Here is a 25,636-nt window from a genome sequence, read left to right as displayed (position 1 = left end):
ATAACTATAGGAATCAATCAGAGGAGGTTAGAAAGGATTGGATAAGCAATTCAGAAAGAAACAGTGAGGGGACATATGTATGGCTCCCAAATATGCAACATAGTTTAAAAGATTTAGGATCTTTGCTTGGAAGTATTTACATAGGTATTTTTATATCCCAAGCAGACTCCAAAGATTTTTTTCCTTAGGTAGACTGCTAATACCGGAGATGTGGTGGTAAAGAAAAAGGCAACTGAGAACATATTTTTGGGAGTATAATGAGTTAATAAAATTTAAAAATTCCATGCAGACTACTCTAACAGAAATACTGGGTGAGCAAATTGGTGTAACTAAGGAAATGATTTTTTGAGTTGTGATATAGAACTGGAATTGCCTAGTCATAATAGGGTCTTGTTGATTTTAATTCTGCTGGCTGCCAAAACATAATTACTAGAAAATGGCAATCAAAGTCTAAACCAGCTGTACTAGAAGCAATGAATATAACAACAGAGGTAAAACAACTGGAAGTGGGATCTCCAGACAAGGGCAGGAGCAAATTATATAGGAAAAATGGGAATTATGGGAACAATACATGCAGAATAATGTTTTGGAGAAGGAATGAGGTTTAAGGGAAGGCAGGAATTGAATGAGCTTTGTTATGTTTGTCTGACAATGACTGGATAGATTATAAGTGATTTATAATATTTGCAACTGAAAATATGTCAATATGGTTTGTTTTCACTGATATAAATGTATGATTGCCCATGTCATGTGATAATTTAATAAAGGTGTTTCTTGTTAAAAAAAAGAAACTGCAGGATTAGGGAAGGCAAGGTAAATTTTTTGTGGGGTAGAGTCCCCTTTTACTTATATGAAAATGGTGGATAATGGCAAATGGTGCCATGAAAACAGGGGCGAGAATGAGGATAAGCATTCAGGGGCAAACAAGCAAACATATAACAGCACAGTACAGACAATCAAGGGTAGATCTGCACGCATACTAGGTTGGAGAGACATGCAATGCATGGAGATAGACAGAGGAAGGATAAATGGTGACTGGAAGAGTTGGGCAAAACACACACACACACACACACACACACAGTATGAGACTGTAGACGATCTGAAGGAGAGCATGTATACTATATGCTGCCACCTGAGGGAAACTATACTGACCTATTGCCAGCAGGTAGAGCATCATGGCTGATGGTATGGCTAAGCTTCCCCTATCATAGCTTGATGTTCAAGTCCTCCTTGAGCAGGTAGCAGAGTCACTTGCCAGTGGGACTTGAACATCAAGCTATGATATGGTATGGCTAAGCTTCCCCTATCATAGCTTGATGTTCAAGTCCCACTGGCAAGTGACTCTGCTACCTGCTCAAGGAGGACTTCAGTTTTGCCAAGATGTAAATCCAGCACCCCTCAACCACAGACTCCATTTATTACTTTAGTTGTGGTGGGGCCACCACAAGCAATGTGGTAGCTTACTCCTCTGTTAAGGCACTATCACCCCCATAACTGCCCCAGCTATTGCTATAGCTTCAGCAGGGACAGGCTGTGGCTAATGTGCCTTTTCAATCACTTGTTCTTCTGGGCCTACAGAGTGAAGAAAAATGTGATTGATATTCATTAACTGCAAATATGTATACCTTAGGACATCTTACATTACTCAAACAAACCTGCCTTGAAACTAGTACTTGTAGATCCTTGAAACAACCCACAAAACTGAGAATCTGTTCTGCACATGCTGAAAGATACAGGGGAATGTCAGTGAACTTCAGTCAGGTAAAAGAGAAAGTGCTCAGCACAACATATGCAATCCAAACTCCCACTCTTACATCCATTACCCTGTTACCCAGCAGGAGGCAGGCAGGTGTGAATTCCTTTATAAAAAAGTATACAGATTACCCTGGAACGCATGATGGTCTAGTAAGCATACTGGCATCCTGAAATGGATTTCCACCACCTTTACATATATGGCATTTATGGTATTCCAGCATGAAAATGAATTGAATATCACATACAGACCAGCAGTAGCAGTGATACGTCTGTACTTGACAATGACATTATTTCCCATTATTACCTCATGCATGTATTATTAGCCTGTTACATTATCCCACCATAAATGTATAAATGTACATTACATGTGACAGGCAAACTTGCAAGTAGCAGAAGCACATCTGATACGACACTTGAAAACACATCCCAAAAAAAAAAAAAAGCATGCAATGACAGACACTTAAGAGTGCCAGGTAGGGAACTCTCCATTTCCAACTGTTAGATTTCATCAAGGTGGAAGCATCTGAGGTAATCATATATGTGCTTGCACTGACCTCAAGACATGGAAATTCCCATGGACATGGTAAGAACTTTAGGTCACACTAGTCATTGATTTTCCTACAAGTGAGGCATCATAAGGCTGCTGTAGTGTTCAGTGTACTGAATGTGAAGATACATTATTTTTTGTCTCCTTTGTGTAGCAGGAAGGTGAGTTCCACTGGGCTGTAGCAGAAGTAGCCACTACCGTATGACTGTCCATGGAAATGAGAGAATTTTCATTGTATCAAATAGCATACAGAAAATGATGCACATAGAGTGACTTCTGAATTACAAGTAGTGCATTTTGTTGCCATGCCGTTACACAACATGCACATATTAGCAGGTTACCTGAACAACCCTGTGGGCATTATACCTCTAACACATTTATTTTACTTATTTTTTGACCTGGTAAGACAACTGGACAAATCATCTCTTTTCAGGAGTGACCCAGGCAGACTACTTGGTTATGAGACTTGCACAAAGTCATACAGTATCCATATGAAGGTCAAAGGTATCAAGGCCTATACCCTGGGCACAGGAAGCAGTTCATTATCATCAGAGCTTTAGTCATGTGTTTGGGCTACAGACAGCGTGCCATGGGAATAAGCTGCATGCTGTGGTGACAGTGTAATTTTTGCCATTCAGAGACATTTGTGGTATATGGTCTCATTTTCCAGTATGCTACACAACTAGGTACAGCATAGTATATACTGACAATGTAGGGCCACTGTGCATACTATCTAGCACTTGGTTTCACAATTATCCCATGGGTTAAAGAGGTTTCTAGAGTACAGATTTATCTGATTGTGTGTGTCAAGATATATTACTCCATTTTCTTAAATGTGTGCTACTTCAGCTAAGACTGGTTTAACATTGCTCAGGTATGATTTGTAGCTAAAGGTAGAAAAAAGGAATTTATGTACCTCAGTGTCACACTCTGCAAACCTTTTCTATACACACCTTACTACAGGTTTAGATCATGGACCAAGTCATCTTCACTCATCAACCCTGTGTACAACCTGATTTTTAACAGCAACACATCAACCCATTATGTAAAGTCAAGCCTTTTCATATACATAGTTGTAGTACCTAAAAGAAAGACTAGGTTCTGCACGGTGTGTATGGAAGCCTATGTAAGCAGCAACGTTACCTCATCTGTACACATACGTAACTGACTTAGTATAGTACTCTATAGCTATGTAACCCCTATATCTATAGGTGTCATCTTAACCACTGTTTAACACAAATTGTACAGTTATGTTCCCTTGTTTTCAGAGGTGCTATAATGCCACAGGACATGGTGGAAGTCAGAGGCTGGACACTTTTAATCCTGCTAAAAGTCCTGCTACAGGCACTCAGGATTCATGGGCAACATCTGCTGTGGAGAGGGGTGTGGATCAGCCTCTACAAAAGCAGGTGAGGCAGGCACTGCTTTGCAATCTCAGTGATGTAGGTGGGCATAATCACACATTGCAGAAATACTGAACGCATTTCACACTGGTTGTGCCAAGGGAAAACAGAAAAGAATGTATCCTTGAGGTAGCCCACTGTTGAACATGGAGTTTCTGGTATCCAATAGTGAGGAAAGAGATAAGGTAAAAATCCCTGGAAGTGTATATATGTATATACTGATGTGAGGCTGGCCTAGCCCTAAATTAGCCACATTATGCCACTATATATCTGCTATTATAGGAACATTAGGAGCAAAGAAATAGCAGGATGGTGAGGAAGGTATGTCATGTTGTACATCTGGTGCTGCGTGGACACTCGTGGCATACAGGCCACTTAACCAAAAATGCAAACGGAGCAATAGGGTGGATAAAAACACACAATAAAACAAGATTCTACCTAGGTCCATCTTCCGTAGCCCAAAATAAAATCACTAAATGCAGTTATAATCACAGTTTATTCACCAAGGTAGCAATTCAGGTTCAAGAAAAGTTCATAAAATGGCCTGTAAAGGCCAAAAGCAGCAGTAGTAGCAAAATAGCAGCAGCAAAACAATTCCAGTAAAACAGTTCCAAATGGTAAGCGCTTTCGTCCACGGGTATCATGGACTTAAGTGTCTCACCATTTAGGCTGTTTAAACAACAGTCCCATTCTTCCCTTTAATAAACAAACAACCAATAGAATTAGATCAATTAAATACATACAAAATTAACCCTTCAGTACTCATTTAAATAAACAAACCCTATTTTAAAAACTATTTAAAACACATAAAATTCTAACAAAATAATACAACATGAATCAAAGTGTACATGCTTTGTCTTTTAAAATCAGTGCCAAAGAAAAATGTTAGTTCATACCTGGTCGGTACATTGCTCCCAATTTAAGCTGCCATCTAATTTCACTATAACAAATCCTATTACCCCAATCCCCTCCCCTGGGGTCTCTCAAAACATTTTCCAGGATCCCAAACTTAAAACTAGTTTGTCCTGTACAAATCAATGTGTGTTTGAATAAGGAGTTATTAGGGTTCTTGGTTTCTATAGGATATAGATGCTCATAAATACACTTACGGAGCACTCTCTCTGTTTTTCCACATAAAATCACTGGCACCCTGAACATATGCTTAAGTAGACTAAACCCTTACTATTACAATTGCCATTGACCAAATGGACCCTTGTCTGGAATTCACCTACAATAATAGATGTTCCTCAAGAATATGTGGGCAATACTTGCATGCTCCACATTTCTGAGTCCCTTTGCTATCCTTTAAGGATAGGGGGTGTTCCAGGTAATGTTTCATACTGGGCCAAACTCTATAAACAAACAAAGGTGAAGTACTCAGTAGACTGTACACTTCACAATTCCCTTCCATTATAACCTAATTCTTTGAAATAATATTCCTGTTTGCCCAAAATTACCATAGTGTGTAACCATGGCTTTAGAAAAATTGTTATCCTGATTCTTTCTAGGTTCCTCGGGGGGTCCTATCATACCATAATAAAGGTAAAAACTCCCCCCTATTCATTAAGAATCTCTTCCCCCAAGGGGTAAACCATTTACTCTGGGTAACCCCTGTCCAAAAACATTTGTGTGAGGTTACCCAACTCACATTTAAAGTCCATTAAAGTGGGACACGTTCTAGCTCCTCGGATCATTTGCCCCCTTACCAGATTTTTCTTTATATGACATGGGTGTCTGCTATCAAAAGCCAAGAAGCTATTAGAATATGTGGGTTTTCAGTAAACCTTAGATGCAAAGGTTCCTATCAATTGAAATGGTGACATCTAAATAATCAATTGTTTCAGGGGAAAATGTGTGTGTAAACTTAAAATAAGGACAAATTTGATTAATGTACAAATAAAAATTATTCATCACCATTTCCCCACCCTTCCAAAGAACGAAAACATCATCTAGGTAATGGAGGTATAAAATCTATTCCTTTTCAAACCCAGAGGTGAAAACATACTTCTTCTCCTAGGTTGCCATGACCAAGTTTGCAAAGATAAGGGCACTGCTAGACCCCATAGCCACCCCTATTAATTGCCTGAAGTATTTGTATTCAAAACTGATGTAATTGTTGTTTTAGATTACCTCCATGACATCCACCACAAAGTTAGTATGCCCTGTGTCCAAATTGGTGTAATCATTAATGGCCTCACGAAAAAACTCAATACCCACCCCATGAGGAATAGAGTCAAACAGGTCCACTACATCAATAGTAGAAAACCCTGTGGAATCACCACAAAAATCCTGTTTGATTCTTGTTAAAAAATCCCACAAATCAATTAATATGTGGGGTATGGGGCACATCACATTCTTCAACAGTCTTTCAACAAAAATACCTAAAGAGTAGATTGAACTGTTGTGAGCCACCACTATCAATCTGTATGGGGGATGTTCAACACTCTTATCTACTTTGGGGATACCAAAGACAGTGGAGATGTATGGATATTCATTCACCAAAAATCTATATACTTCTTCATTGATGACCCCCTGAAAATGACTATCCTCTATAAATAACTGTATCCTCCTTGGTGCAATATTTATCAGGTTGAGGGAAACAGTTTTGTATTTGTTCGTGTCATTTAACAGGTTCACAATATTAATATAATCATTCCTATCTACTATGACAGTCCTTCCCCCTTTGTCAGGCTTCATAATTCTTAGGTGGGCTGCTGTTCTCAAAATTCTCAGTAATTCTTCCTCATCTCTAGTGAGGTTAAAAAACCTATATTTTTGTGAGTGAAAGGCCTGCTAAATTTCCCTAGTACATCACTTTTCAAAACTTCCCAATGTGGGGTGTAGGGGGGGTTAAACACACTTTTCTTCTTGAATAATCCAGGTTTACCTGCCCTATTGCTGTCCTTGAAATGTAAGTCAAAATTTTATTTTCTCAGGTAAAGTTTAAACTCAATCAACACCTCCTAAATATTAATGTTACCTCTAGGAACAAATTTTAAATCTCTTTTGAAAAGAGAAAAATGTGTATGGGTAATAACCTCATCTGTGTAGTTAAAGATGTTGAACCCCAAGTAGCTCAACATCTTTCTCCCAAAGGATGAAATAATCTGGCATCCCTGCTGATTTGGGCTTAATACCTTTTCCCCCTGTTGGTTCACCAAAAATTCCTCTGTACCCTCTGCCTCTGCCCTTTGGCATCCCTTGTTGGCCTAAAAAATTGGAACCATCCTGATTTCTGTTGAAAATTCTCTCAGAACTTCTTAGGGTAGGAAATTTCTGTTCAAACACTTATTCTTCCTCATTCTAGTAATGTGGTGTGACATTATCATCCCTAACCCCTCCCTCAAAATTCACTGAAGCCATCCCCAATTCAAACCCTCCTTCTCGGACTGTATTGATAGGGAGTTCTAAGTAATCTTTGGGCAATGAGTAAGCGATCTTCTGTTTATATTCCAGTTCATCTCTTTTTCATTTCCTCTGCTTCCTTGCTACATTTTCCTTCACTTGTAATTCATGCCCTGCCTCATCTTCCTTAAGAAACTGTTTGGGTCTCACTTTGCCATAACAGGGCATTTTCTCCTGAAGATGCATACTACTTATGTTTAGAACTAATTACTGATGTGACCATATATAAGGATTTCAATGAGTGCCAGCCAAAATAATTCACGTGGAAAGTATTAAAAATGTTATCAGTTGACTTAATGCTCAGTAACATTTTGAGGTGATCTGAATAACTAGGAAAGTAAAGTATACAGTGGTCTTGAAGCTCTTTATAAGAAGGGATATAACAAGCTCAGTCATAAGATGAGCTGACATATTTAGTGGTTCAATTATCCGTAATTGTGCACTGAGGTCAGAAATATTTCTTAATACTAGATCCAAAATAGAAATGCCTCTGGTTAGCATCCTAACCATCTAGGAATGACCTTTCATACTAAAGATATCTGAAAATTCAAAGCACAGTAAAAACAGTTAGAACATTTACTCCAATATCACAATGTGTGGAATATCCTTGTCATACTAATGTCAAAACAAGATGACGCCATCAGATTTCACAACAATTAATGTAAACATAAAGTGATATTCAAAACTGCTGCCAATCTCATGCTTGGGTATTGAATGTAATACCGATATATACTGGTGCACAAAACGGAATACATAAGTGTGTATCAGGTGTGTAATTTGACATTAGATGATAAAGTTAATAACACTTGCTCCAAATAAGGCAAAACCAAATCTGTCTCGTGACAGAAACTTCAAAATAAACTGGTAGTGGTAAACCATCATTCGTTGCTTTCTTGTGTGCTACCTTTCAGAGATTGCAAAGCACTCTTGTTCATCATATTTTTAAATAATCACCTTCTACGTCAGCTAACATTTAAATTTTAAAAGACAGACACTGATATAAAAAACTCCTCTTATCAAACTTACCACAAGCTCACAGCGGAATGTTTCATGATCGATATCGGTAAAAGAACGAAGAGTATCAAAGAACTTCATGATGCACTCCTCTTCTTTCAGTGTGCCATACTGCTGAAAGGTTTGTTGGATCATCCGTCGAAATTGCTTTGGCTGTGTTTGAAAAACAAAATGAAATAAACATTTGTACTCTTGGACAGCAGCATATGCTAGAAAGAAGAGAGTAAACAAACCACATCAACAACAAATCACAAGAGTTACCCAATTGACTAATGGCATTCTGCACTGAATGCGTAAATGTCAGAGGCATTTTTGTCTATATTTTACATTTCTTATTGTCCCATTTTGTTTTATGAACATTTCAAAAGAAGAACTTAAAACTGTAGAATGAGATAAAATGTTCGGAAAAGATATAACTATATACTGTTACAGAATTATCCAAAAGGCACTCCCTGTATTATCCGCACTGTAAATAGAAAATGTAAGTTCACAAAGCATGTAACTATGTGGATTCCCTTGTTTTGGAGAGGCATTTAAAGACTTAAGGTTTCATGGATTCTTTAATGGATAGTTAGCAAAGCAACAGTGCTTCATCCCAGGATATCATTTTACCAAACACTAAAGACCCTCAGACACAACACCATAAAAACCTGGTGATGTGGTAAAAAGCTATAAAGAATCTAGCAATTGAAAGCTACAATATAGTAAGATTTCTGAGGCGAAAATTATTTTTTGTTTTGAATCTGTGTCAGCCTCCCAGAAGTGTTGCTGACTGCAAATAATTGATTATGGGTATGGTTTATCCTGCAAGCATGTTATGTTTCTGTAAAAAAAATGTCCCACTTTGGACAACTGAAAAGGTGGCAACCCCAGTTCAAAACTGACAAAATAGCAGTTCACAAGAAACAAACAGGACAATTTGTGAGAATACACAAATTCTATCTGGGAATACTGCCTGCCTCCCCCCTCCCCCATAGCCAGCCTTAGGCATAGGCTAACTAGGTGGCCACCTAGGACGCTGCGGGGGAGCTTTTCCAGTATTAATTTCTTTATTTTTGTTGTAAATAATTGGTATCTTTAAAAAATCTTGAATGAATACAGGAAAAACTGAAGAGTAAGACAAACGGTGAGAAAAGGGAAGAAAAATGTAATCGGGATATGGGGGCACTAGGTGGTGTGGGGTGATGCTGTGGAGTCATTTTGCCTAGGGCACCAGTTGACGAAAAGCTGGGTCTGACCCCCCCCCCCCCATCCCCAAAAAAAAAAGACAGCCTTCTTCTGTATTCCTCCTGTGCTACATTGGGATGAAAGCAAAGGTTCAAAAGGTCACAATCCTGTATTTCAACTGACTGCTCTCATACATATACACAGCACCTCACTCTTCACCACTTCCACCAAAGCAGCCACCTGTATGCATGTCTGATTTGTGATTGTTAGGAAAATGAAGAAAAATATTGACTACAGTTACGTATTCCACTTTGTTGCTCCTAAACAGTACACTGCCCCTACAAGCTATAACTTTCTTTGTACACCTCTGAGGTCTGTGAGCAAAGTCAGATATCATGATCAAATGGAGTCTTAGTCAGGGTAATGGACCAGGGATCCCCCACCCCCACAACCGTTCCAGTGTCCCCTTGCTTGGCTGTCTCTACTCACTTACCATAAACACTGTTCAAACCTGTCAGTGTGCATACTACTTTCTTCTTTACTTTTACAATGTTTGCATAGATTTGGCTTAAAACCTGCATTTCAGATTTTACAGGACAAACCCTGATGGCTTTTTGCTAAAGATAACAAAACAAAATAGTTTCACATTGACAGACTTAAAATGAGGAACAGTAAACTTATCTTCCCTTGAAACCCACATTCATTGAAAATACATCTGGCTAGTGGTGGATTATGTGTACATTAATATCCACAGATACCCACCAAACCCAGCAATTACAGCAGCATTGTTGACTACATTATTCTCAGATGTCCGTGACAAGAAGTTAACAACAATAATAATGATGTCACATATATCAAATTTGTTTCACACAGACACAGTAGCCAAAGTATTCCAGCTTAATTCTCTCTATCTCTCACTCACACACACACACACACACACACACACACACACACACACACACACACACACACACACACACACACACCAGTCCTGCAAAACTAGATTACTGACTGTTAAAACTGACCAGATAGTCGCATAAGGTACTTTCATCCACAGAGAGCCCTCACAACTACAACCACTTTGTTGGCTGTGTACACCCATTATTGTTATTAAGAAATAAATATGTACTTTATTAGTAGCTTTGGATCATTAGCACCATACCATAAAATCCAGTCATGTGTAACACAATTTTAAACAGAAGAGTACGTATATTTTATTTCTTTTATTTTTATTTTTGTTAACCTGGTTAGTTCGTCTGGGCCCAGAGAGCCCTTTTTCAGCGGGGACTTGAGGAGAAAAGCTCCAGGAAAGGAATTAAAAAAAAAATAAGAAAAAAAAACTAACAATTCAAGTTGTAAGATACTTACTACAAAAACAGAGAAAGAGAAATATGCAACATGAATATTTACAATAAAAAAGTACCGTATTTTGAGACTGCAGTAGCAATATGTTTGAGAAATTTGGTTAGCATCAAGTTATATACAAGGAATATAGCAATGCCTAAAATAAGAAAATATGCAATATATATAATTCAGAGTAACATCATGACATAGTGCAACAAAGATGCATTTAAAAGCATAGCTACTAACTGCAGAGAGAGTAATATGTGTAGACAGTTTAGATAGCAAATACCAAGCAGATATGTTGATTGAGAAAAGAAGAAATATTCAACAAGTACAGATCCATGCATGTTGGAAACTTATAAGACTTTTACTTAATTTTTATTTAACATTTTGCTTACCGGGAAAGTCTGACTTGGAATAAGCTGATTTTCAGTGGAGGACCGGGGAAACACATTCCGAATACATGTCTTTGTAAATGTTGGAGGAAACCAGAGCACCCACAGGATATCCAATTAATGCAGAGAAGACATACAGACTCTGCACAGAAGAGTACTTATAAGATTTTTATTTAGCATTTTGTTTACCGGGAAAGTCCACAGCAAACCCACACAAATACAGGGAGGATATGCAGACTCCACACAGAAGGCACCCCATCCGAGAATCGAACCAGAGAACCTCTTGCTGTGAGGTGGCAACACAAACCACTGCACCACTGCATGTGTTATCAACCACCAGCTAACACATGCTAAGCATACCTCTCAACCACTTAGAACAAGAAATCTGAACAAAAACACAAATAATAGGAGGACAAAGGTCCACAAATAGAAAGGGACATTTTTTTAAATATTGCTCTTACAAACGTAGAAAGTTGACAGACTAATAGGTTTCGCATTAATATGAATATTCTTAAGGATATGAAGTCTGAAAATCAAATGCCTGCCATTATGTTCTAACTTCAGTCCTCAATGATTTGCCAGTGATATGCCAGAAAACTACAATTTTATTGTAAATGGACCAAAAAATAGGAGTAAGAAATCCAGACATTCTGAGAAAATCTGGACAGTTGAAAGACATGATACTTAGTCAATATACTCAGTCTCTGCAGATGTAAAAGTTATCTGAATAATTCCAAATAAAATAGAACCATTCTAATGCAGACGTTGCTGCTGGCAAACAACTTTATATTTTAGTTGTCAACAGCAGCATGTACATCATCAGCGTTTTTAATAATATTGACACTGTTGTGTTTTAAAAAACACAGAACATTACCTTAACTTCATAAAAATGTGGTATGAGGGGCGGAGCCTGAATGACTGACTGAAAAGCAGCATTTTTTGGAGCTCCATAGATTAGTACTAAATTCAGGAAATTAAATTAACTATTACTAACAAAACTACTACAAATATTTAGTTAATAGTCTAAAGCAACTAAATACAAATTTTGGTGGATTTCTAAAAGAAATTTCCTGTCAAATTACTTAAGTCTATACACAGCATCTGAAGAGATGAGCAACCTAAATAATTATCATGCTGACTTGACACTAAAAAAGGAACTACAACTCGTGACTACCACATTACAAGAATTATCAACAAAAATGGATGATTTTAAGATTAATCTACAGAACCTAGAAGAGAACTCACAGAAGCAAACAGAAGTCTTGAAAGAAATACTTCAGCAACACCAGTCAAAGTTAACAAACATTGAAACTTATTTGACTGTCATTGATCAAAGGCTCAAAGAGGAGGAAACACAAACAGAGTTTCTCTTGAAGAAAAATACTTGGTTATCTAACAAACTAGATGATCTTGAAAATAGAGAGAGAAGGTCAAACATCAGGATTTTTGGTTTACCTGAGAAAATATAAGGAAGGGACACTATATTTTTCCTAAACTCTTGGATACCAGAGGTTCTAAATCTTAAAGAAGGTTTTTCCTTTGGAATAGAACGGGCCCATCGTGCTCTGGGGAATAGAACTTCATCAACATCCATCATACCACCAAGATCAATTATAGTAAAATTCTTATCTTTTATGGACAAAGAACTGGTGTTAAAAACAGCTTGGAGGATAAGTCCTATAAAATGTAACCAGAACACAATAAGATTTGACAATGACTACGCCACTAAAGTGGAACAGAGAAAAAAGGTATGGCCTCTAATAAAAACTCTAAAACAGAATAATATTAAAGCTCAAATAGCTTTTCCTGCAAAAATTAAAATAATGCACCTAAGTGAGATGAGAACTTTCAACACTCTGTAAGAAGCCATGCATTTCATTGAAACCAATAACATTATAACCATTTCTGAAGATATGGAATGGGCATCCCCATCCCTGAACAGAACCACTGACAAAAATGGCTGGACTGATGTAAAAAAAAAAGAAACAGAAAACTGAATCCAAAGTACCAACTTCTATGAAATCTCTCAAAGTATCAACTGCAACCTAACTATTAAAAGCATCTAAATGGTCTCACTATGTATTAATACCTTTAATCTCATGCATTTATTCACAACATATATATACAAGAAAATGTATGTTTCCTATAACTATTTATACATGTCTTATCATCCTATTAAGTTTCTCTTCTTCTCTTTGTTTTAATAAATAAATGTTAAAATTTCTACTACTTAATATAGCTATTTATTTAATCTAGTAATATCACAGTTAAATTATTGTTTTATAACTATGTTTTTCAGCCTACTAGTGTCATGTCTATTACTTAATTAATTATTTTTCCTTTTATTAAAATGCTTAGTTATTTTCAGTCTGAGTCTCATACAGTAGCACTTATAGCCTTTTTAGACTATATTAATGAAATGTTCCTCGTAGCTATGAAACGTTCCCATTTTTAAATGGAGAAATGCTATTGAGATCTGTTAGTTAAAATTAAAGTAACAAGAAGGTATTTCCTCATTGCTGATGTGAATGAAGATGTTAAGAAAGAGACTCGTTTCGAGTTGCAGTTATTACATGTAGTAAATTGTCTATAATATAAATCTGGAGTTTACCTTGCTTATCATTTAGTAATGGTAGAGTAAATATATATATTTATCTGATTGGCTTTGATTGTTCCAAAATGGTGTGTGGTTGTCAGTCTAGGTGCGTATAAAACAGTTTTTTTTTCTCTATTTTGGTTTTTGCATTTTAAATATGCTACCTAAATTTCATTCCATGTTAAAATGTTAGATGAATTAGTAACTAACATACTGTGATCGGGAACAGTATAGAATTATTTGAATTACGCGAAAATGAATGTCTTGCCTTTGGACGATGCATTAGAGTAATGTATGGAAGAGGAGCTCTAACAAACTGCAAATACACGCAGACTACACATTAATTTATATTCATTACAGTATTAAAACAACAACTTCCTTCCCTGGCATGAATGACAATTATTGCATACCTATTTATTTTGACCTTTGTTATACTGCCCACAGCCTATTGCATAATATATACATTGCAGTCATTGATAATTAGCTGGGGTTTTCGCAATGGCCTTAAACAATGTGTATGCTTCTGGGGAGTATTGCCGTAATCATCGCTGTTGGTATTATGGTGAAAAACATTTTTTTTTTGCTTCTTGCCTCAGATGCACTGACAAAGAAAGGTTGAACACCAGGGTTATGCCCTATTTGAAATCTTGTCCTGTCTGTCATTGTGTGCTTGCTGCAAGGACTGGGATTATTGTTACAGCTAGAGGAAAAAAAAATGTTACTGAAAGTAGGGTTTGGGTTTCTTAGATGGCTGCATTACTGAGATAGTTGTTACTTGGAATGGCTTGACGGTTGTTTCTATTTCGGGAAGTTGGCTGACAGTGGAGTGATTTTTCTGGGCAGGGTTTGTTGAAATATCTGGCAATCTCTACTTGTCGGGGATAACTGGTGGGATTTCTCTGTGGAATAGAGGCCAGGAACTGTTGTAATTCTGGTGATGTACTGCTTTGCCTTCTGAATTGATAATGAATGGTGCGGTTTTTGTTGGTTGTGGTTGCAAGATTATGTGGAACTGATGTACAGTTGTGTCAGGTCAGATTGGAGAAGCACTGTCGGTCGAGTGAATTGGTGTTGTATGAGGTCAGATGGTATGCAGCGAGTGGGGTTAAAGGTGCAATGGACACGATGTGAGCTGACCCTGGTGTCTTTGAGTCAGGGGTGGTGTGCTCCTTGCAAGGGAGAGCGTCCATGTTTTGAGCCTTTTTTTTTTTTTCTCTCTTCCATTTTCACGGCAGTTATTTGAGCAGGAAATAAGTGCTCATGAAGTTTTATAAAAGTCTATTTAGACTGCAGTTTGCATGAGCTAGGGAAAAAGTTTTCTCCTATCTTTACAATTGCAGAGTAGTTTAATGTTGTCATAACAACGAGTAGATAAGGTTTTGATTGGCTGCTGGTATACTCGTACCTTACAGAAGCACGTTCACAGCACACTTTAGGAAACAAGCTAGATTTCCCTTATCTAGTTATACCCTGTACAAGAGAATATAAAATTAAATCTGATTGTTGTTTGAACCATATTTTAACAAAACCATTATTAAAGTAAACCAAGGAACTAAAATGATATAAGTACCTGATCAACACATTCATAGAAACTACTACGCTTTACACCACTTAGTATAATTTAAACATATGCATTTTAACTGCCTTTCTAAAGCATTACTATAACTATTAGCTGAAATATAAGATTAAGCCTATATTCAGATTATAATGTAATTACACAGTCTCTTTTAAATCTGATGAACAGTTCTTGAAAGCATATGTTTATATATTATAAGATGTGATATTCTTTTTTAATTTATGTTATTGCTTGCAAGCCTTGTGATTAAGGATTAAAGTGTCTGTGTGTTTAAACAAGTGAATTCATATCCAATATGGAAAGTTTTGTTGATACAATGAGCTTAATAAGTTAATTAGTATAATTCAACTGCATTTGTTTTCTATGTTTAGATGGTAATGATATAGTAGTTAATTCATATTAAACAATGCCTTTTACAACAAAATATTTTTAAATCACAATAATAGTTCATTAGACTTCTTGATTATTTACTGTATATATAGAGCTCAAAGGAATGGGAAAAGGAAGTTAGAGTGATAGTTCACCAGATGTTTCAATCTGTTGGACTAGGAATGTATTTCATTCCATGGTAGGTAGGGATTAATGAGCTAACTACTTTAACTTTAGTATTTATTTTAGTTTTAAATTGTTCATTATTTTTACCGAGCCTGAAGTATACTTATTGAGTACCTTAGTGATAACATGCTTCACTCAGATAATTGACTATGTACTAATCAATAATACTTTATTTTTTTTAAGGAGGGGATGATTTCAGGTAAAGTCAATGACGCCTTTAAATATTTCCTCAAAATAATTTGATATGGACCTTTCTATATTATCGTTAAACATTAATGGTCTAAATAGTCCAAATAAAAGATCTAACTTACTAAGATATCTAAACTTAAACAGATCACAAATAATTTTTTGACAGGAAACACATTTCAAGAGCAATGGTAATTTCACATGGAACCCAAGTGAGTTCAAGACCTTGGCATGTTCCAGTTTTAAAACAAAGAAGAGGGGGGTAATAATTCTATGGAGAAACAATTTATTAAATCCTGAAATAATACATAAATATATAGACAAAGAGGGCCTTATAGCTATAGTCATTCTGAAGTTTAGTAACAGGTTGTGGACACTAGTAAACCTATATTGGTTTCCGGGTATTGGGATGGGGACAGTCAAAAAGCATTTAGATCAAATTACAAGCATATTTAAAGGTAATTTAATAATGGGGGGGGTACTTTAATTGTATTACAGATATGTCTGAAACTACTAATAAAAAATCTCCACGTCTAGCAGCTACTGCAAAATTACTAAAAAAATGGACCGAATCCTTAAACTTAAAAGATACCTTTAATGTTATAGATAGTAATTCCTTGGTATTCTCCCATCAAGATTATAGATATGGTACCCAAACCAGAATTGATAAGATATACATTTCCCAGGATCGTCAAACAAAAATTACTTCCTTTACAATAATTCCTTGCCCCCTCTCAGATCATAATTTTCTAGTTCTAAAAGTGCAAATAAATTTTAAATCACTCACTTTTCTTCTAGAATTCCTTCATATATTACAAAAATTAAAGAATTTAAGCAATGGTTAGTGAATGAACTCAATGTCTTTGTAGATGTAAACTACAACTCGGAAGCGAATACAGTAATGGCATGGGGATTCATTAAAAGCTTATATCTATGGAAAAACGATTGCTTGGTATAAAAATAAAATCAAGGAATGGGAATCAGAACTTCAAGAACTACAAAGAAAGCTTGCGTTACTTAAATCTAAACAATCTCCTAATTTATTAGCGAATAAGAAGACAATAGAAGACTTAAATAAAATAGATATTGAAATCTTAAATCACAAAACTAATTTAGCCACGGAGAGGTTAAAAATAAATTCTTATGCCACCTCTACAAAACACTTACATAACTTATCTGTTAAAGTTAAAACGCAATCTAAAGCTAATACTACTGTTAATATACTACGTGAAGAAAACGGTAAGAAAGTTTCGGAAATAGGAGATATTCTAGATGCTTTCAAGTGTCATTTCAAAAATCATTTTAAAAATAACAATAATTTGCCAGAACATCCCCTTTTAGAAAATAAGTTTTCAAATATTAAACCAATCCCTGAAAGTTTACAAAATGAATTACAAAAATCCATTACGCACAAAGAAGTTATAGATACAATCAAAGAAAGTAAAACTAGTAAATCTCCCAGAATGGATGGCTTAATCACAGAAATTTACAAACTAATCCCCAAAAATATAACCTTATTACTACATAAAACATTTATTGAAATTCAAACTCATGCATTAATTCCTCCTTCATGGATATACTCCTTAATCATACTAATTTTAAAAGAAAACAAGGATGATAGTCAATGCAGCTCATATAGGCCAATTTCATTATTAGTGGGAGGTTGACATAATGGTTAAGGTGTTTACCTTAAAGACACAAGGTGCAGGGTTTGATTCTCACATGGGGTAACTGGCTAGGCTTCAAATGGCCCAAAAAGCCAGTTAGCCTAGTACTAACCTATGAACCTATAATGATTATAAAATATTTATGTCTATATTGGTTACAAAAATAAAAAATCATATGAATGAAATTATCAACCATGACCAAACTGGATTTATTCAAAATAGACATCCACATGATAACATTAAAAGAATATTGACATTAAGTGATTATTTAAAGAAAATATAGAAACCTTAATAACTGGACTAGATATTGAGAAAGCTTTCGATTCCTTGAACTGGGATTATTTAATTAAAATCTTAGAAGCTTATAAATTTTCCATCTCCTTCATTACATTTATTAAAAAGGTTTATGAAAACAATTTAACCTATGTTAAATTAGGACCCTTTACCTCAGAAGCTATACAAGTTACAAGAGGTACTAAACAAGGATGCCCTATGTCACCCATTTTATTTGCATTAGCTATAGAACTATTGGCAAAATTAATACGAAACAATCCAAAGATAAAAGGAATAAATATATTTGGTCAATAAGATCATGCTCTTTGCTGATGACATACTTCTTACACTATTGAATTCAAAAGAAACATTAGTTGAATTAGATAATCTGATAAAGAAATTTCATACGATCTCAGGACTCTGATTTAATAAACAAAAGTCTAAATACTTATTATTAAATAAAAAAAGGATTTTCAAATAGATAAGAATCATATCATAGGAGAACATGTCTCATCAATAAAATACTTAAGGATAGACTTGTGTGAAAATATTCAAGATATATTAAATATTAATTATAGAAGGATTATAGCTACAATAGACTCTCTAGTGGGTAAATAGAATAAGTTATTTATAGTTTTTGAAGATAGATTGCAGTTAATTAAAATGACTTATCCCTAAAATGTTGTATGTTGTACAAGCCACTTTGTTAATTCCTGAGAAAACTCACCATAAGAAAATAACATCAATATTGCTAAGATTTCTGTGGTTTCCTAAAAGAAACAAAATTGCATATACCCATCATATCAGACAATGGGACCAAGGAGGAATAAATTTCCCAGATATTGAATCTTATATAAGAGCAACTCTACTTAAAACTGTGGTTGAATGGATCAATCCAAATTATATGCCTAATTGGAAATTGTTACATACAACTATAACAATAAATGAAAATAATTTACTTAAAACTTCTACTTTTCTAGACAAGGACAATATATTATGGTACTCACTGGCCTTAAATTATCAATACAATATAACTAAACTAACTAGGACAAATTTAATAAATCATTTATTTGACTATTTAGGAAATTTATAAACATGAATATGGATTTAAAGCTTTGGTTTGCAACATTAATTCCCTTCAGCATTACTAAAAACTTTCCAGATAGAATTCATAGAGATATATTCCTCTCTTGGGAACAGAAAAATCTAATCTGTTGGTTACACTGTCTAAACAATCAGCAAGTATGGGATTTACAATATATGATGTCAACTTACAAAGTGAATTCTCATGAATGGTTAATGCTTCAGAATATATTGACGTACTCCAAGGATCTATGTAGGATAATAAATAATTCTTTTTCAAATACGCCAAATTTTATATCCAGATTGTTTGAAGTTTTATATAATAATAAGAAAATGGTACTTCATATTTATATAATCTAATAAAAAATTACAAAACACAACCTAAACCAGCATATTGGCAATGTATTACTAAAGGATATATGATTCAGATAACCTCAGAAAATAAATCTAATTTACTTCTCTCAGTAAAATTAACTTCTTGTTCTCATTATTGGAGAATATTTACCTGGAAATTCCTTCATAGATCCTTTTTAATCCCTGATAAAGTTTCAAAAATCAATCCTTCTAATGATGGGTTATGCTGGAGATGTCAACAGTATAATAAAGCTGATTGGTCTCACATTTTCTATGATTGTATAAAAATTAAACCCTTTTGGGAAAGTATTAACAATTTCTTGCAGGCGATTTATACAGATAATTTTGTCATGACCAAGGCTTTGTTATTACTGAATATAACTGATAATGCTTATTCTTCAAATAAGACTGACCTTCATTTACTTTGGACTTTACTAGCTATAGCTAGGAAATGCATAACAAAGAGATGGAATTCTACCACAGCTCCTAGCAAAGAAGATTTCATATGTCTATTGAAGAGGACAGCCTTAATGGAAATAAAAACCAAAGAATTAAGACAGTTTCCTAGACCATTAACTAAAAACCCTTGGAAAAAAGTTCTAACTTTGATTGATACTTTGCAAATGGATCTAACCTCCTCATGAAGCAAGTATTATTTAACTTTAATTAAACTATATCTGTGTAATTTGTTATCATGCAAGTTTTAAAATGTCAGGCTAAATGTAAATTTGTATATAGTTAATAATTATCTAACTTGATTATAAACCATGATAAGTTTTCATTTATTGTTTATGGCAAATTTAAAATAAAATTCATCTGAGTAAAAAAATAAATAAATAAAAATGTGGTATAAGGTCATTATAAGTAAACTGCCATTAGTCTTCCTTACAAGGCATCTCTTCCCTGGTTGCTGGCTGCTCCTACCAATCAGGTCCTTGCTTCAATGAAGCAGACCTGATGGAGTGAAGCTTTTAGCGGATGTCACAGGCAGCTACATTCAAGGAGAAAAAAAAAAGAAAAAAGAAACCTTTTGATGCTTGAATCACAGTACAGGCAGCAAGGAGGAAGAAGAAATCCACATGCGAGTTGGTTGCACTACTGGGGGCCCTTGTATGCAGGGAGATAATCGGTGGTGCCCTGTGGCCGCAGGTTTGGCGGGTGCTAACACCGGCTATGTTACCTCCTTTTATGCAAGTTACTCCTTTAAAACTCCAAACAGTATATCTGTTATGCAACACCTTAAGGATGAATTCATTTTCAAAAAGAGGCCTCATATTTGTAGCCAAAGGGAAATAACTTGTAAGGAGTACCAGTTCTGCAGAAAAAATGAGAATATTCAAATATGGGCATTTCAGATGTGAGTGGACTGGGCTGTTATGGAAAGATATTTAATTCAAAGATATGTACTGTAGTCTGAAAACAATGAGCACCAAACATATGTCATAGATAGTTTCATATTTCTATACCTCAAAGTTCTACGGTCCTTTGTAGTTTTCATCTCCATAAAAGGTGACCATTTATGAACATGTACCTAAAAGATATCAAGATCTTGTTATAAAGTTGAGATTTGTATTCAGGAAGGACCAGTTTATATTATGTCATATACTTTTGTTCCATAGTCTCTATTACTGAAAGTTATACTACAAAATGGCTAGTTCCTGGATCTAATCTTTCCATCTTATCTCGCGATTCCTAACACGACAGATTTTTTTTTTTTGTTTTTTTTGTTTATGGCATCACATGTTAAAATACATCAACTCACAATGTGCAACATATCTCAAGTGCACAGACTTTTACAAAATGTCCAGATTTTTGCCTCATATTTTTGGCATATTCCTCATAAAAAATGTATTTTTGACAAATCACTGGGATGATCTAAGGACTAAAGTCACTAAATAATGACATGTATTTGAGTTACAGACTTCATATATTTCAGAAAATGCATGCTAGCAGAAATCTTGTTACTCTAACAACTTTCTAAGTTTATAAAAGCAATATTTAAAATGTGTCCCTATTTTTGGACCTTTGTCCCCCACTTATGTCAGGCTTTGTCCAAATTTCTTGGGCTAAGAGTTTGAGAGGTATGCTGTGCAATAAAAATGCTCCTGCAGGACTGGGAGCCAGTTTGGCATTCTTTGGTGCCCCTGCCAATCCGTAAGGCTTTTAAAGGCTGCCACCAGTTTACATATTTGTTCTGTACATGTTAAGCTAATCTTTCTGTTTGTTTTTTTTTTTTATGAAGAAAGTACAATGTGTAAGACTACTTAAAGAAGGCGTTCAAGGCAGCGTCACTGTTACCAGTATACCCTTAACACTTGGGTTTTATCCACTTCATGTATCTTCTTTCCTGGACAGAAACTTTCATCAGAAGTGCTCAAGTTCTGAAGAAAAACAGTGTTCATCTTACATCAGCATTCCTTGGAACTTTGGCTGAAGAATGAGGCATTCTTACAAAGCCAGCACTGCAAAGAAGTTTCCCGAGTTTTATGAGCCCCTTCAGGCTCCCAAAAGGATTGGTGACCATAGTACATTATTGTTTTTCAAACAATTGCACATTCTGAAGCCAAACAATATAATAAAAGATTACAACAAGCTATATACACTCATTAGGCAGTGAAGGGAGTGTAGCTTTGTCCTTACACTGACCTCACTTTGGAGGTCTACTATTATAAGAATCCTTTCACACATCTGTCCCGTCTTCTTTGTGGAGGGTCATGGTAATAAATCATAACATCTATGTAGATTCCCAAGCAATGTTGTTATACCCATGGAAGACTGTCAGGTACAGGATCCCTTGCAGCAAAACCTTAATAAAACCTGTCCCTTGCAGCAAAACCTTAATAAAACCTGTCCTTTTACTCTATACTGCACATCCATCTTGTAATGTTTTGTAAAGGTATGAGCAACAGACCATGTATCAGCTTCCAACATGTCTTGTACAGAAACATCTCTAAGTATGCTAATGATATAGCCACTGCCTTTTCGGAGTGGTCTTTGACAGTGCTCTCCACAGGCTTATTATACTTGTCACAGCTCAAGTCAAGACAGTGTGCAAACCATTTAATCTGCTTTGCTGAGTGACAGGCTTTCTTTTCCTTGTCTAAATGAAGCAAAGAGCTGATCATCCTGATTTTGAGCTCTTTTTATACAGCATCTGATTAGTCTTTTCACTTCTAACACATACAGTGTTCTGCATCACACTGACAGTATGGATAAACTGGCAGCTGAATGGACTGATTAACAGTCATAGCTGAGGAAAGACTGCTCTGTCTTCAGATACGTTTTCACTGATAAACAAATAAGTGTTATGCATAACAGCCTGAAATTCCTTTGTCAAATGTAAATGCAATGAAAATAAAAATCATGTGAGAGATACTTTAACTTCACTGCAGGTTCAGATTCAGAGGGAGATAAAGTCACCTTCTTCAAATTAAAATTCAAATCTCAAGGTGGAGAAATGCATCTTCTTGTTTGTTAGAAGTGAAGAACCATGTAATACAGGCCTTTAAAAAGGATGTGTTGTCATCTGTGAAATTACTGGAACAAATGCACAAAAACTGCATAAACACAACCACTGATGGATAAGCAAGGCAAACTAGAATCAAATAAGCAGTTTACATAGTCTACCATCTTTGGTAAGAGACAGTAAAAAGACCCATACTTTGTAACGTAGCCCAACAAATAAATAGCTTCCATTTTTGCATAAAATAGTCAATTATGTAAGGCATTTTAGTTTTTTTTGTGCCTCTAATAGGAAACACGTTTTCCCATTTTTATTCCCTTCTCCAGAGGACCTTGCTGTTGATTCCACTACTGGTACCCAAACTGTTCTGAACAGGAAAGAGATAAGCACCCCTGGGCTAGCTAAGAGTCCTCTGGCCCATTCAATCCTGACTGAGAAACCCAATCAGCCCAGGAGAGGACTCTGTAGGTAGACAGTTGGACAGCTAATGAATCCTACGGAGCGACTTACTCTTGAAGTGTTCTCCTCTCAGTGGCTCCACTGAGTTCCACAATGCTGGCTGACCTCAGGAAAGTATAGGTGTCTCCACATACCCACACACGCACGTACACACACACACACACACACACACACACACACACACACACACACACAAAAACACTATCTCCTGGTTTATTAAGTGCTGCACACCACTTAGTAGCTCATGTGCTCTTGCAGGCTTGTTCTGTGCTTACAAACCCCACTTCTCCTGCTAGGTATCAACCAAATGGTGAGCCAGAGTCACTTCCCTCCCCCAGATGGATAAGCCATCAACAGCTGCTCACTCCCATCTACCCTATCTTATTTCATATGCATAAGTGCCACTAATCAAACAGAGGAGTCTGGGGTGCAGTCAAGAGATCTTCATCCCTCTGCTCCATGGAAGTGGATTTTAAAATTCTAACTTTTGTGATAAAAAGTTCAGAGTTTTGAGGTTGGAATGCAGTATTCTGCCCTCTTGCTGTGTCAATAAGTACTTTTGTAGAGGTTAATTGCCAAGGTGCAAGAGAGGTCAGTAATGGTGCTATGGCTTAGTCAAGAAGGAGCTATCAGAATGAGACTGACTCTGTCTTGCTTTGCTTTAACAATACTGTTTTAAACTAAAAGAAAAAGATGGCAAGAGAGATCATGTAATGCATCACTGGGGGAGAAAAACGTCTGAATGAGGAAGCCAAAGCTAGAATCAGAGGTGGCTAAGCAAACTGGTCTGGAGTATAATGGGTAGTGTGTGACAGAATAATGCCAAAGAAGCTGAAAAGAAAGATGTACAAACAGTGCTTTGACCACTAATGCCAAAGAAACTGAAAAGTAAGGTGTACAAACAATGTTGTGACCACTAAAGCCAAAGAAGCTGAAAAGTAAGATGTACAAACAGTGTTGTAACCACTAATGCCAAAGAACCTGAAAAGCAAGATGTACAAACAGTGTTGTGACTACTAATGCCAAAAAAGCTGAAAAGTAAGATGTACAAACAGTGTTGTGACTACTAATGCCAAATAAGCTAAAAAGTAAAGTATACAAACAGTGTTGTGACCATTAATGCCAAAGAATCTGAAATGTAAGGTGTCTGAACTGTGTTGTGACCACTAATTCCAACAAAGCTGAAAAGTAAGGTATAAAAACAGTGGTGTGGCCACTAATGCGAAAGAAGCTGAAAAGTAAGGTGTACAAACAGTGATGTGACCATTAATGCCAAAGAAACTGAAAAGTAAGGTATACAAACAGTGTTGTGACCACTAATGCCAAAGAAGCTGAAAAGCAAGGTGTACAAACAGTGTTGTGATCATTAATGCCAAAGAAGCTGAAAAGTAAGGTGTGCAAACAGTGCTGTGACCACTAATGCCAAAGAAACTGAAAAGTAAGGTATACAAACAGTGATGTGACCATTAATGCCAAATAAACTGAAAAGTAAGGTATACAAACAGTGTTGTGACCACTACTTCTGTATGGTAGAGAAACCTGGACAGTGAAAGCAGAGCAGGTGAGCAAGCTAGAGCTGATGAAAATAATATCCTCATACAGACAATAAGATGCACAGTGTGGGATGATGAAATGATGGCATCAAAGTAGATGATGATTTGGTGAAAAATCTGTAGGAGAGACAGGAGGAAGGTAACAAAAATTATGACATCCAGCAAAGAGATGAATGAATTGTGTGAGGAAAGAGTTTTGAGAGTAAGAAATGCCTTTTGCAGAAAGTAATTGAATGGTACTGAATCGAGAGGGGTGGCAAAAATTATTCTAAGTCCCTGACCCTATGAAGACAATGGGAAAAAGGGGGTTGTTGGTGGTGATAATGATAATGATTAAAGGGAATGTATTTACAAACTCACTTTTAAATGTACTACCGCTAGAAAGTCAGCAGAGCTAAAGCACTGTAATGTATTAAATGATCTGTGCTGCCAATAACTGCTTAAGAAATGAAATATAGTATCTGTCTGTTTTAAAGCAGACATTTAAAGGCCACTCTGACCAGAAACTGAACATATATTTTATATTTTCTTGATATTCTGTGCTACACTGACGTTACTGTAGCATAAATAAGTACTTATTTGTAAATGTATTTTGTTCTAAACCAAAATGATGTAATGGGGCAAACATAACGTAAAGATTTTGTTTTTGGTAAAGCTTATGTCCCTAGAAATTTACTTATTTATTTTTCTTTGTTTACTGGGGTTTATCTCATTTTTAGCAGAGGCCAGGGGAGACAAGCTCCACATATTAACCAAGTACATTTAAATAAAAAAAATAGATTTTGTAAAATACATTGTTTACTTGAAAACACAATTATGTGAATATATCTAGCACACTTTA

At 35.8% G+C, this 25,636-nt stretch overlaps 1 protein-coding gene across 7 annotated transcripts in view; it reads right to left on the bottom strand.

Annotated features, from left to right (window-relative positions):
- The window catches only part of PTK2B (protein tyrosine kinase 2 beta), a 2,401,727-nt gene that overhangs the window by 485,277 nt on the left and 1,890,814 nt on the right, over nt 1–25,636 (bottom strand). For all 7 annotated transcript variants that reach the window (XM_044062346.1, XM_044062339.1, XM_044062341.1 and 4 more), the window contains one exon: nt 8,137–8,277. In XM_044062346.1, the coding sequence (XP_043918281.1) occupies nt 8,137–8,277 (141 nt within the window). The remainder of the gene's footprint in view (nt 1–8,136; nt 8,278–25,636) is intronic.

The sequence above is a fragment of the Protopterus annectens genome, chromosome 2.part1, assembly GCF_019279795.1.
Source record: "Protopterus annectens isolate FY-2018-M chromosome 2.part1, PAN1.0, whole genome shotgun sequence".
NCBI classification, from domain to species: domain Eukaryota; kingdom Metazoa; phylum Chordata; order Ceratodontiformes; family Protopteridae; genus Protopterus; species Protopterus annectens.
Note: the sequence above shows the minus strand (reverse complement) of the source record. Positions and strands in the feature narration are given on the sequence as shown.